This window comes from Sinocyclocheilus anshuiensis, unplaced genomic scaffold (assembly GCF_001515605.1).
Source record: "Sinocyclocheilus anshuiensis isolate Anshui unplaced genomic scaffold, SAMN03320099.WGS_v1.1 scaffold1162, whole genome shotgun sequence".
Taxonomy (NCBI): domain Eukaryota; kingdom Metazoa; phylum Chordata; class Actinopteri; order Cypriniformes; family Cyprinidae; genus Sinocyclocheilus; species Sinocyclocheilus anshuiensis.
Genome location: NW_015540875.1, coordinates 2,046,597 through 2,063,301, shown reverse-complemented (window position 1 = coordinate 2,063,301; position 16,705 = coordinate 2,046,597). Strand labels below are relative to the sequence as shown.

Here is a 16,705-nt window from a genome sequence, read left to right as displayed (position 1 = left end):
TTAAACCAACAAGATAACACTTTACTTAAAGACTATGTATAATGCATTAAAGTTTTCATAATGTACTTTGTAATCAAATAATTGTAATCAAAGTTAAAATGCATTATATTTGAAGATCTGTTTGTTTTGTGCTTTAATGCACTATACTTGCATTATACATTATAGTAAAGGTCTAACTATGAATAGGTAAGTAATAATATGCATTAAAACTGTTTACAATTATTCATGAGATCATACAATGCATTATGAAGTGCTTTACAAGGCATAGTTAATGCATGAAAATAACTTTTAAAATGCATGCAAATTACAAAGAAAACTGAAAATATAAAAATTACATTTCAAATATTTAAAAAATTATGAAATAATAAATGCTTACAAGCCTATTTTATTGTAATTGCATGCAAAAGCGGCAGACAACAGTCTTTTTGCATTCACACTGCACCGGAAAAAGACACATGGGCTTAGAACAACATGAGGTTGATTAAATAATGATTTTCTTTTTGGATGAACTCTTCCTTTAACCTCACTGAATCAAAATAAAGCTGATTGGAGCTCAGACAGTTACTGCATGCTCTCCTTCCCTCCCGGTTAACCTTTGTTTCAAAACTGTGGCGAGAACTGACCTGCACTAAAACGAGGCATTTCATGATACTTTAAATCATATCATCACAGTCAAGGTGTAATATGTTCATTTGTAGCTTTAACTTGTTTGTAACATTAGCATAGCCGAAGCATATAATTAGCTTGCCATGCTAGGAAGGATTTTCTTACAGACAAAGACAATAGAGTCTGTAATTAGTCAAATTATTTATTCTTTCCAATTATTATGAGATATTATGCTTGCCAGAGTATGACACTGAGCTTTAATAACAAGCATGGGTCAAAATAAGCTATCAATTAAGATTTTTAGATTTCTGTGCAAAAGCACAATTAACTAATTGTCACACTGTAATGAAAGTCTCTAATCTGACTCATCAAACACGAGGTCAACTTTTAATCGGAGATATTGCTTCTTCATTCTGGACGCTCTGTTTTCCTTCAGGTCGTGCTGCCGCGAGTCGTGCAGTGCTATTTTGGGACGGCACGTTCTGAACGGAAAAATGACAAATTGCGATGTCAGGCAGTGGTGGGATAAGTAACGTATCAAAGGCATCTGCTTGAATTGCTTTGATAAATGGATTTTTCCAGAACGTGTTGAAATCGAGGGTTGCCAGAGGAAAGCTAAATATTTCCCTATTTGCCGGATACAAAACAAGTTACATCCTGAGATGTCGGCTGCCAGGACCTTCTGACAAAATCTTTGCTGGAAAAAATAAATCACCGATGTAGATTCTGATACACAAAATCAATTTAAAATTTGAAAGAAAAAAAAATAGTACAGGGATGCAGCTTGAAACCTAATGAAAATCTTACGTGTACCTTTTCCTGTATGACTCATGCATAATATTTGCAGGTTTTGGCATGTAATCCATCTGCTAGTGCACTCCTAAAAGTTCACAAAACTGACTTATAGTATAAACACATTTAAAATGTAGTTTTTCTCTTATGGGAAAACAGACCAAAAATATTGATGATTCATCCACATAGACTGAAGAAATGTTGCCTTGACAACTCAAAAAAAAAAAAGTTTAAGGTGAAGCACAAAAATGCAAAAACTGACATCAAATAAAATAAAGCCCAGTAGAAACAGTTTTTTTAAATGACAAAAGCACATAAAATTACTAAAACACACACACGTACACACACATATATATAAAATAATTAAATAATTTAATACTTCTATTCAGCACAGATGTATTAAAAGTGACCATGAACACTTACTTTCTATTAAGCTTTCTATTAAATAATATATATATATATATATATATATAGAGAGAGAGAGAGAGAGATTGGGTTGTTAGAATTATAGCAGATATACATATTGAAAATGTGAAAGAAATTAATACTTTTATTCAGCCAGGAGGCAGTACTGCCTGTGACAGTAATTTTACATCACAGAAAATATTTTTCTATTTTTTATTCATCATAGAATCCTGACAAAAAAAATGAATATTAAGAAAACACAAATATTAAGCAGCTTGATGATGATGATGATACATTTCTTGAGCAGCAAATCAGCATATTAGAATGATTTCTGAAGGATCATGTGACACTGAACACTAGGGTAATGAGGCTGAAAATTCAGCTTTGCATCACAGAAATAAAATTACATTTTAAAATATATTCAAATAGAAAACAGTTATTTCAAACTGTAATAATATTTTTACTATATTACTATTTTTACTGCATCTGTGATCAAACAAATTCAGCCTTGGTGAGCAGAAGAGTCTTCTTTCAACAAAATCTTTACAAATATTATTGACCACAAAACTTTGAACTGTAATGTATATACACACATATATATACGTATATATGTATGTACACATACTGGTAATGTATAGCCTGAATGCACTGTAAGTCGCTTTGGATAAAAGCATCTGCTAAATGCATAAATTATTATTATTATTAATTATATATAACAATGAAAAATTTAACATTTCAAACATCCATCCACCTATAGTGTCTATCTAAAAACTTACAAGCAAGTTTTTTTTATCAAAACCACATTCTGGGTTTGACTTGACAAAATTTGCTGCTCTAGTTAAAAAAAATACAGATTATATGAATTTTTATTTAATCACAATCAACTTGCAAACCAAATTTACCTCAACTCAAATTCAAAAACTACTCCATTCTCGATTCAGTTCTGAAGAGGAGAAGCTCCTCTTCTATTCTGTACAGACTTTAAGGGATGAGCATTATCTGACATTTTTGATAAACAACAGGCAGGAAACTCAGAGGAAGTCTGCCTTGAACCAAACCTCACAGAGCAGCAGACATAATGGGGCTAGCACTCAATGGGACACAATAACTTCTCAAGGAGAAGGTAGATAGTTCAAAATAACACAATATACTGTACTGACATCCTCTCATGGATCAACAACGACAGATACTGCTTGTTCCAAAGTGGCAATATGACTCTTTTTGGCTCGGAGTTGTGCTTCTTGTATTGGATGGTAATTCAAGAGCATCTATTTCTTGATGGTAATGAAACGACTGTTCTGCTGTTCTTTTATATAAGCGCTTACCCAATACTCATAAATGTTTGAGTAATTCCGTTAAGCCCAAGAACATGGTACAGCTGGCATCGCTGCTTTTACATTCTTCAAAAGATTAATGCTTTAATAACTGCAAATGAAGTGCCAGGAGGAGAAAAAACTATTGATTTACAAATGTTTGAGTAATTCCGTTAAGCCCAAGAACATGGTACAGCTGGCATCGCTGCTTTTACATTCTTCAAAAGATTAATGCTTTAATAACTGCAAATGAAGTGCCATGCCTGCAGAGGAGGAAAAAAAAACTATTGATTTACTTACAGCTTAGATAATGAAGGGCTGGCTCTTATTCCACAATGTGTTTTTGCAAAGATTTGCTGTATTCAATCTAAGGTCTATTAAAGAGAGTATATAACGGAAAAACTTCAAATATTCAGTGACCAGACGGTACTTGTGGAAAATCACCTAAAATCTTGGTAAGAGAAGAAAGCTCTGTGCTCATACTTTCAAAAACTACAATTGACGCTTCGCTAAGCCCACCACAAAAACATTACTAACCAGTCCTGCCATAACTGCTACTTTTCAACATATTATCAGAGAAGCTATTGCTCTTCTCTAGTGAGAGAATATGGAAGTCATGTGCATTTTGAATTTTTCAAACAACATTTAATTTTCTTCTCAAAAGTGACTTAAAGGTTATGATGTATACATATATAAAAAAAGTTTTAATTTTTATTAATTGCTGATTACAGATGCCAATTCAGATAGCCTTACTATTGTTATACATGCTCGTTTTGGAAATAATCGCTTAATGCAAATGATTTTGGAAAACCAAAGATTTTTTTTTTATGTTTTTGAAAGACGTCTCTTCTGCTCAGCAAGGCTGCACTGATTTAATCAGAAATACAGTAAAAATAGTAATCATGTGAAATATTAACTTAAAATAAATTTTTCTATTTTAATATTTGTAAAGTGTAATTCATTCCTGTGATTGCAAAGCTGAATTTTGATGATGCAAATAAGTCAGGGAAGCTCATCTGCATGCTCGTCGTCCTCATCGGGGTCTCGACCTCACTGCAGTTCATTAACAGTCGACCTGACTGTATGTATGTATATACATACATACAGTATATATGTGCATTGTGCAAAAAAATTTATTTTAAAGAAATGTTTCTTAAGTAGCAAATCAGCATATTAGATGACAATGAGATGATTTCTGATGCAATTACAATGATATTCCTGCAATAACAGGAATAAATTACACTTTAAAATATTAAAATAGAATTTTAAATTGTAATATTTATCACTATTTTATTGCATTTTAGATTAATTAAATGCAGTCTTGGTGAGCATAAGAGACTCTTCAAAAAACATTTTTTAAAAACCTCTTTTATTTTCCAAAATCATTTGCATTACGCAATTATTTGCAAAATAGGACCATCTGCATTTTCTTCACTGTAAAATATTGTTAATAAACCTAAAGGAGCAGAAACAGTTATTTTCACGTATGCTAATGTTATCCGTTTCAATTGTCATCAAATGAGGCTTTTCTCTTCTTGGTTGATTGTGAGCGTTTGCCTCCTTTTGGACTGACAGTTGTAACAGATGTTAATCATGGTCATTTAACAATTTCTTTAAAGGTAAACACAGATAATGCTTTGCATTGTCATTCTAGCTCATGCAAGCATAACATTGCAACTATTTTACTGAAAATCTCAATTCATTATAAAGCTTGTAAGCTAGCAACAGTAACCAAGGGGGGCGGAGCTTAGCAAAGAGTCTACTGATATTACAGACAAACACTTTCCAGCATCAAAATCAATCCTGTTGTATTGTACCACTTTCTAAATCATCTCTGACACCGAATACAAATCACAAGTGGATGTATTCTGAGAAAAACAAACACTTTATTTTTCTGACAACTATCTGACATTTTAATAGAGGGATTAGTGAGGAAATGACATCACGAGTGCAATGTGTCGCTTATTTTGCAATCTGTTCAGCCAGTGAAGCGTCAGTGTTTGGATTCAGCATTTGTGACGCCCAGATTGCCATAAAATAAATACTTTCAATCATGGTAATTGCTACGAGTGAATTCCAGCTACATGAACGCAGGGGATCTGCTGATTCCGTTCCTGGCTTGTGGAGAGTTTCGCTGCAATAATTGGTTTACCCTTTAATTAAAGGAGAGTTAGTGCAGGTTAATTTTGTGTGCTTTTAAGCATTTAGAAGAGTTTCGGCCCCATGTAATGCTGGTAATCAGGTCTATAATTCACAAAATGAGTACTGCGTATGACATGAGTACTGCAGCAACTACAAAGCTCTCTGAAATACTATTTTTATTTGAGGAAATTGTGGGAAAACATTCAGTATACATAGAAAGAGTATATAATAGAAAAACTTCAAATGCTCAGAAACCAGACAATACAAGCAGATAATATTCTAACCTTTTTAATTAACTTTTGAAATAACTTTTATTGTTTCATATTATTCTGCACACTCTTTTCACATAAAACATTTAAACTCAAATAAATATTTCAAGCCTACTTATAAATTTGAAAATAAGTAGAAAAAAGCAGGATCACATACATTCATTTCATATATTAAGAGTATTTAATGGGAAAAAGTTAAATGATCAGTGACCACTAATTTAATGTCTCTTATATTACTTTTTATAATTTTTTAAGTGTGTGTGTGTGTGTGTGTGTGAGAGTGTTATGTGAGATAAGAGCACAAATAAATATTAAGTAGAAAAAGCAAAATACATAAGTAGAAAAAACAGAATCATGGATATTCAGTACCTATTTCAAAAAAGAAAAAAGAAAAAAAGTAATATGATATATAATGGGAAAACGTCAAATGCTCAGTGACCAGGCGGTTCCAAAATTAATAATGCTAAACTTGATAATTGACTATTATTCAAGGAAACCACTAGTTTGATGTCTCTCATATTACTCTTGAGTTTTAATATTTTCTTTTATGTGAGATGAAAGTGCAAATTATTATTTCATGCCTAGTTATTTATTTGAAAATGAATTTAAAAAAGCAGGATCACGTACTTTCTACATATATAAAAACATATAATAGAAAAAATGTCAAATGCTCAGCAACCAGACAGCACCTGCAGATAATATGGTAAACTTAATAATTAGACAATTATTCCAGGAAACTAGTTTCATGTCTGTCATATTACTCTGTGCTCTCTTTTCACAAAAACATCTGAACTCAAATCAATACTTCAATCCCACTTATTAATTTGAAAATAGGTAGAAAAAGCAGAATCATGCACATTTAATACATATAAAAAGAGTATATAATAGAAAAAAGTATATTAAATTATATACCAGGTGGTACTAAAATTAATAATGCTAAACTTAATAATTGACTATTATTCCTGGAAACCACTAGTTTCATGTCTCTAATATTACTCTGAGCTACATTTTTTAATGTAAGAATTATGTGACTTTTTATGTGAGAATAGAGCACAAATTAATATTTCAAGCTCACTTATTCATTCAAAATAAGTAGAAAAAGCAGAATTGTGTATATTCAGTATATGTAAATAGATTATAACTGGTGGACAGTACCTAAATTAATAATGCTAAACTTTATAATTGACTATTATTCCAGGAAACCACTAGTTTCAAGTTTCTCACACACTCTGTGCTCTCTTTGCAGATAAATACAAAACTTAAATCAATATTTCATGACCACTTTTTTGAAAATAAATAGAAAAAGTAGGATCATGTACATTCAAGATAAATACAAGACCCTTTCAGTCCCCTTCAGCCTGTCTGGGTTTATTTTGTGAGAATGACCAGCTGAATGTACATCATTCTTACTTACACAGCCTCTCCTGAGATATTTCTTATTGAAACAGGAAGTTGGGCTGAGACATATCGAAAGGCTCCCTTTCCTTTTTATAGCCAATAGGCTTTAGTCGATGTCACAGCCATGAATCATGATTTGTTACTTGCTATTGCCGGTCAGCAGCAGGTGGTATCAGTGGGAAGGACATTTTACAGAGGCAATTTGCATATGCCCCTGAAATAATGTCATCAATATTTCTGCTCCGTTTTCCAGAATGAGTAAGACCGTAAACTTCAGATGCGTACTGTACATATGCTAAAAATCAAATGTTCCAACTTCAAGCATAACTAACAGTCTCAAAGCAAACAGACATGCACAAAACTCTTGATTTCAAAAAATGAGTGCTTACCTTGTCCTGAAGTTTGCAGGATGAGGATGTCCATCATATAAAGATAAAAAGTCATATTCTTCCTCCACAGCGAAGGACTGAAAAACTATATGAATTCTGCTCCTCTCCTCGGCTACAATAACCCACGTACAGTTCGCTCCGTTCGGGTATCCGTGAGGAAAACCTGGACTTTCTATGGTCCCATTTTTCCCTTTGAATGTCCCACCACATGTATAAATGAAACCTTTAAAAAGAGAGAAAGAGAAAGAGAAGAAAATATATCAGTTCATAACTGCCATAACCCACAAAAAGAAAAATCACAAATGTCTTGCAAGTCAACATGAAACATTTGCAACCATTTTTACTTTTGTAGTGTGATCTATTACTAAGTGAAACGGGACATTCAATTCTAATAAAGGTAGGATGATTGATTTTATCCATAAGACACTGAACTTTCAGCAAGCTCCGCCCCCCCCCTTGGTTACTGTTGCTACTCAGACAAGATTTACAAAGCATTCCATTTGAATGAATCAGAGATTTCCCAGTTTATTGGAACGTTATGGGCCGTTTTAAGAAGTGAATCAATGCCTGATGCATAGAAAGTAATTCATTCTTACATATTCTGTTTCACTGTGAAACACACCAAATTATGGGAGTAAAATAGTTTGTGAACTGCGTTTCATGTTGTAAGTCTTCCAAGTTATGACAGAACAATTTCCGAGCAATACAGGAAGAGAAAGAGAAGAAAATACGAGTCTATAACTGCCATAACCTACAAAAAGAAATAAAAATCACAAATGCCTTGCAAGTCAACGCGAAACATTTGCAACCTTTACTTCTGTACTGTGAAGTATTTTCAAAGATCTTTGACTATAATAAAGATAGGATGATTGATTTTATCTATTGTCTATAACTGTCACAGCCTACAAAAAGTCAACATTAAACATTTGCAATTAGATTCACTTCTGTAATGTGATGCAATACTAAGTAAAACAGGATATTCAATTCTAATAAAGGTAGGATGACTGATTTTATCCATCAGAAATGGACTTTTCACTAAACTTCGCTTTTATCCAAAGTGACTTACAAATGCAGACAATGGAAGCAATCAAAATCAACAAAAGAGCAATGATATGCAAGTGTTACAACAAGTCTCAGTTAGCTTAACGCAGTAAATGTAGCAAGGTTTTTTAAAATTATATAATAAAAAGAAAACAGAATAGAAAAAGAATAGAGCATGCTAGTGTTAGAGGCCTTTTTTGCTTTTGTTAATTCTATAATGAATAAAAAGAAAAAAAATAGATAGAATACAAAAATATTAGAAAACATACACACAAACACACATATACACACACACAGATTGGTTTAGTCACATAATAAAATATAAATATATAAAATATTACAAAAATATTTATATGTAATAAAAATAAATAAAATATATTTTCATTATATTTAAATAAACTCTCACCCTGCAAGTAATTGATAGGTGCGTAGGAAAAAACGAACAAAAAATGTCCAACTTCGGAAAAAAAAAACCCATCAATTTGCAATGGATAGTTTACGGGATTTATTAGAAAGAACGTAGAATGATACAACGATAGAACAAAAAATAGACAGAACAACAGATAGAAAGGCAGACAGAACAATAATAGACAGATAGTCAGAGAATGACAGAACGATAGAATGAGATAGAATAAAATAAAATAATGATAGATGGATAAAATGATAGACAGAACAAACGATAGACAGACAGAATGACAAACAAAGCAATAGAATCAATAGAATGATAAAATGATAGAACATTAAATTGATAGAATGAAGAATGATAGAACGATACAACAATAGAACGATAGATGGATAGATAGACAGACAGATAGATAGATCCAGCCCACAGCAACACTGATTAAACCAATGCATGAGTTTGTGCAGAACAATCTGTTTATCTAAACAAGTGTTTAAGAAACCTGTTTGAAAACAGTCATTATACTTGCAATGCTATTCAGTGCTATTTGAAGAATAACAGGCTGAAATCAGCATCACGATCACTAGCCCTCTAGACCTGCAGTATGTTAACAAGCTGAGAAACCATTAGACATGGCTGTGGATCAATCATTTCTGTCATAAGAGCCATCACACCCAGCTGGGGGTCATCTTAGATAGACCCACGCTCTTGTTTAGAGGGGTCATATGATGCGATTTCAATTCTTCACTGATTTTATCCATCAGAAATGGACTTTTCACTAAACTTCGCTTTTATCCAAAGTGACTTACAAATGCAGACAATGGAAGCAATCAAAATCAACAAAAGAGCAATGATATGCAAGTGTTACAACAAGTCTCAGTTAGCTTAACGCAGTAAATGTAGCAAGGTTTTTTAAAATTATATAATAAAAAGAAAACAGAATAGAAAAAGAATAGAGCATGCTAGTGTTAGAGGCCTTTTTTGCTTTTGTTAATTCTATAATGAATAAAAAGAAAAAAAATAGATAGAATACAAAAATATTAGAAAAGCTAGTGTTAGTTTTTTTATTTAAAGTCTAAAAGGGACAAGTTTTTTTTAAAGAATAGAATAAGAATAGAGAGTGAATCACGAAAATATAGAATAGAATAGAATAGAATAGAATAGAATAGAATAACGTTTCGTATTGTGCCACATCATGTTTATGGGCATGGAAATGTCCCGACAATAATTGACGGTTTTTTTGGGGTTTTTTTTTTTTTAACTCTAGAACGTATTTTAAGGAGTCTATGACTCGAACTTTACATATTTCAGATACTTTTGAAAATCCAGTGTTTAGTTTATCCTGATAAGCACTCATTGTCAATTGTAAACACGATGGCTTTGTTCTTCCAAAAGGGGTCTGGCGCCATGGCATCTTTGTTTCCAGACAGAATGTTAAAGAACGTGACACACACATCTCCCGAAAAATTCTGTAGAACTCAACCAATCAGATGACGACTTCGAAACACCTGAAGTGTTTCCAATTTTGTGCGCCACATGCATCATAACGTTCAGCCAACGGTCCGTGGGCATGACGTCTGAGGCTGACACTACTTGCAAGTCAACATGAAACATTTGCAACCGGTTTTACTTCTGTATTTTGACATATTTCTAAAGATCTTTGACTAATAAATGTAGGATGATTTATTTTATGCATCAGAAATGGACTTCCCTAACCTCTGCCCCCATGGTTTGTGTTGCTACACAAGATTTACAGAGCATTCCATTGGAATGAATTGGTGATTTCCCAGTTCATTGGAACTTTATGGGCAGTTTTAAGAATTAAATAAACTCCTGACACATAAAAATTAATTATTTCTAACATATTCGGTTTCACTGTGAAATACACCAAATTATGGAAGTAAAATGGTTTGAGAAGTGCATTTCACACTGTAAGTCTCCTTAGGAATGACAGAGCAATCTCTGATCAATACAGAAAGACAAAGAGAAGAAAATGACTCCATAACTGCCACAACCTACAAATGTCTATATTAAACATTTGCAACTAGATTTACTTCTAAAATATGATGTAATACTAAGTGAAATGGAAAATTCAGTTCTAATAAAAGAGAGAATGATTTATTTTATCCATCATAAATTGACTTTTCACTAAACCCCGCTCCCCTTGTTTACCGTTGCTACTCAGACTTACAGAGCATTCCATTGGAATGAACTGGAGATTTCAAAGTTCATTGGAATGTTACATACATTTTTCCCAAACGAATCAATTCCTGATGCAAAAAATTCGATTATTTCTCACATACTCTGCTTAACTGTGAAATACACCATATTATGGAAGTAAAATGGTTTGTGAACTAGATTTCTCATTATAAGTTATGACAGAACAATCTCTGAGCAATACAATTATCCTCTGGGAGTTGTTTGTATAGCTAGTTAGTATTCCTCTCTGAGGTCAATAAAGCAGCAAAAACATTTCTTAACTCTCTGAAAAAGAAAAACAACTGGTGACATCTGACATCACAATAATATTAGTCAAATCATGCCCGTTTGTGCGCCGATGCCCATAATGGTTCGGTTGTGACATGAATTTCTATAACTGTGTGAAAGTTTGAGTCACCATCGTCAGATGGCTGCTCTCGGAGACGTTAGGGGTTTTGTTTAAATGACCGTTCCTCATATGTCAACCCAACCGCCATCGAGGGTGTGCATCTACCACCTGCTACACACAAATTAGTGGGGCTTTTTATGCATCAACCTTCAAATAGACTGGTAATGACAACCAGCATTAATTAAGCTTTTCCATTTATCCCCTTCCGCTTCCCTTAAGGCGTAATTAGCTTTGCCGACTCCCTGAGATCAAGGATCTTTTCTCTCCCATTCTTTTTTCCTCAATCTTGTCAGCCAGGAAGGCAAGGAGAATGAATTCAGAAGGGAAAGGCCTGCATTGACTCATAGCCACCGATCTCAGATCTGATACAATCACTCCACACATCCACATTCACCTCAAAAGAACAGCAAAGGGAAATGCATCAAGAATGCATAAAGAAAACAGACACCTTTGACAATTATTACATTTTAGCACATTTTCTTCAAAATTCTCATTAGTATAACATATCCGGATGTTTTACTTTTGGATTCAATGAGCCATCATTTGGTTTCTATTTATCACTCCTAAAACCCCGCCCACTGAAATCTTATTGGCTCAAAATCCCATTCCACATAACTACACATCAGATATGTTCTAATTGATTCTGATTGTTGCATTGCATTTTCACTTTCAGTGAGGTCAAACAAACTGCTTGTCACTGGAACAATATTGCATTGGTGTAACAACAAAATAAATACTCAACATGAATGATTACAGGCAGGTGGCACATGACATTGAAACATCATGAAAAGAAAAGAGAAAATCCCACACACTGCAGTAGCTTGCAAAAACAGTCATTATATTGCAACACTGCAGTTATGCAATACCCGATGAAGGCTGAGACGCTCAAACATTGCAATATATTGATTGTTTTTGTAAGCTATAGAAGTGTGAAGGATTTTTTATTATATGCAATTAAAAAAATATAATACAATCATTTTTTTATTTAAATCAGCATGAACTGAATGGTATACAGCAAATACTACACCAGGATGTATAAATAATTTACAATTCAAATATGTCATTATTATCTCATTACAGTAATGATTATGAGGAGGGATTAGCATGCATATGTAAAACAGGCATAATTTTCTTTAAGCAAAAAATAATCTACTCCTTCCTAGGGGATTTTAGAGTGAAGTATGATCCGGACATGTTCTCAACAGGTTTGTGAGATTCATCAGACATGCAGCACACACACAGAACTCCACACTAAAATAATTCCATCTACAGGGACATAAAAAAATTACATTTGTATTGGAGAGAATCATGATAAATTTCAAATAATGCAACAATTAGAGCAAAACTATTCTAATTGGCTTCTAGCTGTTTCCCACTCACAAAATCTGTGAAATACTCCAGAATGTACAGCCACGTCTCTAAAGGCCCTGTCATTAAAATTTGGATCGAATTAAGCAATAAGGTAAAAGAGGCAGTGTAATACTGCAAAGAATCATGGCTAAAGGCTATCTTTAGGAATGACGCACACCAACAGGACATAATGGCCTGATATGAATGTACTAATGAATAGATTTTAAAAAGGAACATACAATGCTGTGAGATAAAGTATCGCGATATATTAACATAAAATTGCATACTGATAGGTACAATCCTAAAACTAACATCTGCTATGGAAACATGCAGTGAACAGGTTGTTGCCATGACACATTTAATTTAGATTTGATGGAACACGTAATAAATCAGCAACTAGAACCAGTACAATCTATTTTGAAAGGTTGATTATAAAGCAGTGAAAAAGAAATGTGAGGACCGTGTCTGTTGCATCACTATTGCATTATATGCGGCTCTCAAAATGACTTGAAAAATACAGAAAATCGTGTTCAAAAACCCACGAATTTCTGGTTTCTACCCAGAGGCTCAACAAACAAACAAACAAACAAACATTTACAGACAGCACCAAAGACTTTTTCTGCAAGTGCCCAATCTCTTTGATCACAAACCTTTTATGGCTAATTAAAAAAAAAAGACAATTCCAGCAAGTACAAAACGTTTTCATACCTTCTCAATTTGATTGCAGTTAGGTTACGTCACAGTATGACATTTAAAAACCTTCTAAAACCCACATCAAAGATAAAACGAGAAATGCTGTGAAGTTTACAGTACAAATTACCAAGGAAGTCTTAGATTTTAAATCTTTAGTTGCAAATGCATCTTAAAGTTGGTAAAAAAAAAAAGGTGTGGAAACAACATCAGAACTTAAATACAATGCATTTTACTATAAGAACAAAACTAGACCGCACTACAACATTTGTAGATGATTTTGATTAGGTTTACACCGTTTTATTGGACTTAGGTCTGCAACCAAAGCTCTAGTGTCAAAGTGGTCTAATCAATAATAATTGGTCTAATAATTGTGTAATTGGCACATCTATAGACCAAAATGAGATCTAAATGAGAAAACTGAAAATACTATCCACAACCCAAGTTGCATGATGTAATAAAGCAATAAGAGGCAATGAGTTAAAGTGACTTTACCACGATTAACAGATAAAAATCATTGTAATGCACTTACTGGAATGTATTATTGCCATTATTAAAGCTTCATGTTTATTATTATTAAAAATAATAATCATACTGTAGGTGATACTGTAGTTATGTATCCTTAGTGTGTTAAAGAACTCAAAGGAAATCATTTCCACACTCATCCAATTTTAAACTAGGGGCGGAACACTCCATTTTAGGACATTCATCTGCGCGCTTCAGCGGGGGGCCGTAACATCTATGCAGCTGTGGTGGAAAGAGTCATTCTGCCTGGATAATGCTAAACCATTAATTTCTTCAGGCAGCTGCAATTGGAGGCAATCATGACCAAAATCAGCCTTTGTCTCCATTCTCAGTGTCACATCACAGGGTGATTTTGGTGCTTGACCACCCTTAGTCTACACAGAGAAGGCACAAGATAGACTCTTAGAATTGAGGGTTATTTCTGAAGCGTCATCAAGCCCTTTGCACAGCCATTTGGCATTCGGTTTTAAAGGCTGAGCACAAACTCATACCTTGAATGTTATGAATGTTATGGTTTTCTTTCTTTTTTTATCTGACAAATATTACAATTCAAGGTCAATACTCCAACTCAATACTACTATTAAACAACGTTTTTGTAAATAAGAATAAAAAGGTGCCAATAAAAAATTATTGACATCAAGTAAGCCTTAACTGCAAGTGATAAGACCCTTTTTATGTTTTGCTTGTTTTGACAAGGGATCTACACAACTACATATTTGCTAACAAAATTATCATTATCAATTTTTTTATGCTGAATGAATAATAAAATCATTAAAAAAAACACTTAGGATGTATAACTTTATATGAGGATGAATCCTCTCAAAACATCATCAGTATGGCTGCATCAATATTTAAGAATTGTCCTACAAAACATGAGATAAAAAACAAACAAAGCAAACAACAAAAACTAAAATAAAATAAACAACAGCAAAACAAAAAATATATATAACAAAACAAAAAAACTAAATAAAAAAACACAAAACAAAACCTAAACTAAAACAAAACAAAACACACCAAAAGAACTAAACTAAAAGAAAACAAAAAACACAACAAAACTAAACAAATAAGAACAAAAAAAACAATGTCTTGCCAAATTTTTAAGGGACCACTGTTGGTGGTCCTGGCTTAAAAAATGACAACAATTTTAAAGAATACAAAACACACACACAAACTAACAAATTAATAAATAAACTACTGTAAAAAATAGCCTAGGTATCATAAAATATTGTTCTATAATCATGCAATTTCAAGATGTAAATTTTAGGGAACCTGTAGCCTATTTAAAATCCACTTGGCTGAAAAAAAAATGAAGTGTTATTTGGTTTGAATGGGTATAACACCCATGTAAAGGTGTTATGCTGTTAGATCACACCCTATTTGACCTGTATAATCCGTCTGAATGAAACAGGATATGCAAAAAATGTAATACAGGAATTGATTGTATCCGTAGGGAATTGATTAGATTGTGAAAAGCAGAATGGAGTCAGAAGAATTGCACTAAAAAATGTTTAAAAGGGTTCGCACATTCTCTCCGAGCTACAGGAGGGCACAACGGACCCCCTTCACATCAAACATGCGTGTTAATTAATCACTTCTGAAAGATTTCTATCGAATGATGCAATCGTTTTATTACAGTTTGCTTGGAGGGCCAGTCTAATCTTTAACCCAGCAAATGGCATGAAACAGCTGCAGAAATAGACCTTTCTGGAACAGAATCCATTAGAGATCAATGTAAACTTGCTTCAAAACCACTTTGAAAAGGCGCCGCCCCAAACGAACCCTCAAGCTCCATCACACACGATCACATCGCCCCAAAATTCATTTAGATGCTTTATCTGCGCTCCTCATTCTCGTCTCATCCACCAATCACTCTGATTATAAGCTGCCCTCCCCAGGGTGACCGCTGACACCATGATGGCAACGCGTCTGCTGCCGCCCGCCCGCCATAAATTGATACGAGAAACAGCATTAGCATCACGCTGCGATCGCCGAGTGGAGAAAATAGGTCAGTCATACGAATCAACATCTAAACACATAAATCTCTTTCAAATAAGAATGCGGGCCAAAGAAGGGACCCAGCTGCTCCTGCGGCGATTTTAACACGTCGTCTCCACCCGCCAGCCACCGTACAGACCTACGAGGGCTCAATCAATTTGTTTTGCCACCGGAGATGCAGAACAGAGATGACAATACACCTCAATCTTATTTCTTCACACATAACCAGATGGCCAGAGAAGAATCGGAGTTGACATGCTCTAAAGGCTCGTACGGCACAGCGTATCCACGCCGGCTTCCTCTTAGGACCTTGTGTGTATAAGATACAAACGGATATGCATGCAGACAGATTGAGAAAATAGGTTTGGGCATCCAGAAGGGTCACTGTAGCTCTGTGATTCAGTGTGAGGTGATTGGATACAAAAATGCAAGCCAGTGAAGGCTTGATTCATTGTTAGGTAAGCTCTTTTAAACAACACTATAACTCCAAATGGAATGGTTTAGCCTGGAATGAGTTGAAAAGTAGAGGGGAACATTATAAATCTGCTTGGCTTATGAATATTAAAAAAATTGTTCGGAGGCAAATGACTGTACTGTATGGAACACTAGAATCTTCATGCAGCTCTTGTCTATACAGTGCAAGTCACAGTGACCGCATATGTCAAGCTCAGAAAAGAACAACAAAACACCATAAATTCAATCCATATAAAAGCATACGGGTACGGAATAACGTGAATGAGCAAATAACAACAGAATGTTTAAATTAATTCCCAATATAATAT

At 33.8% G+C, this 16,705-nt stretch overlaps 1 protein-coding gene across 1 annotated transcript in view; it reads right to left on the bottom strand.

Annotated features, from left to right (window-relative positions):
• Positions 1-16,705, bottom strand: part of LOC107688260 (CUB and sushi domain-containing protein 3-like) — a 311,798-nt gene that overhangs the window by 253,741 nt on the left and 41,352 nt on the right. Inside the window, exon 5 of the mRNA XM_016485884.1 lies at positions 7,315-7,537. Coding sequence (XP_016341370.1) covers positions 7,315-7,537 — 223 coding nt within the window. The remainder of the gene's footprint in view (positions 1-7,314; positions 7,538-16,705) is intronic.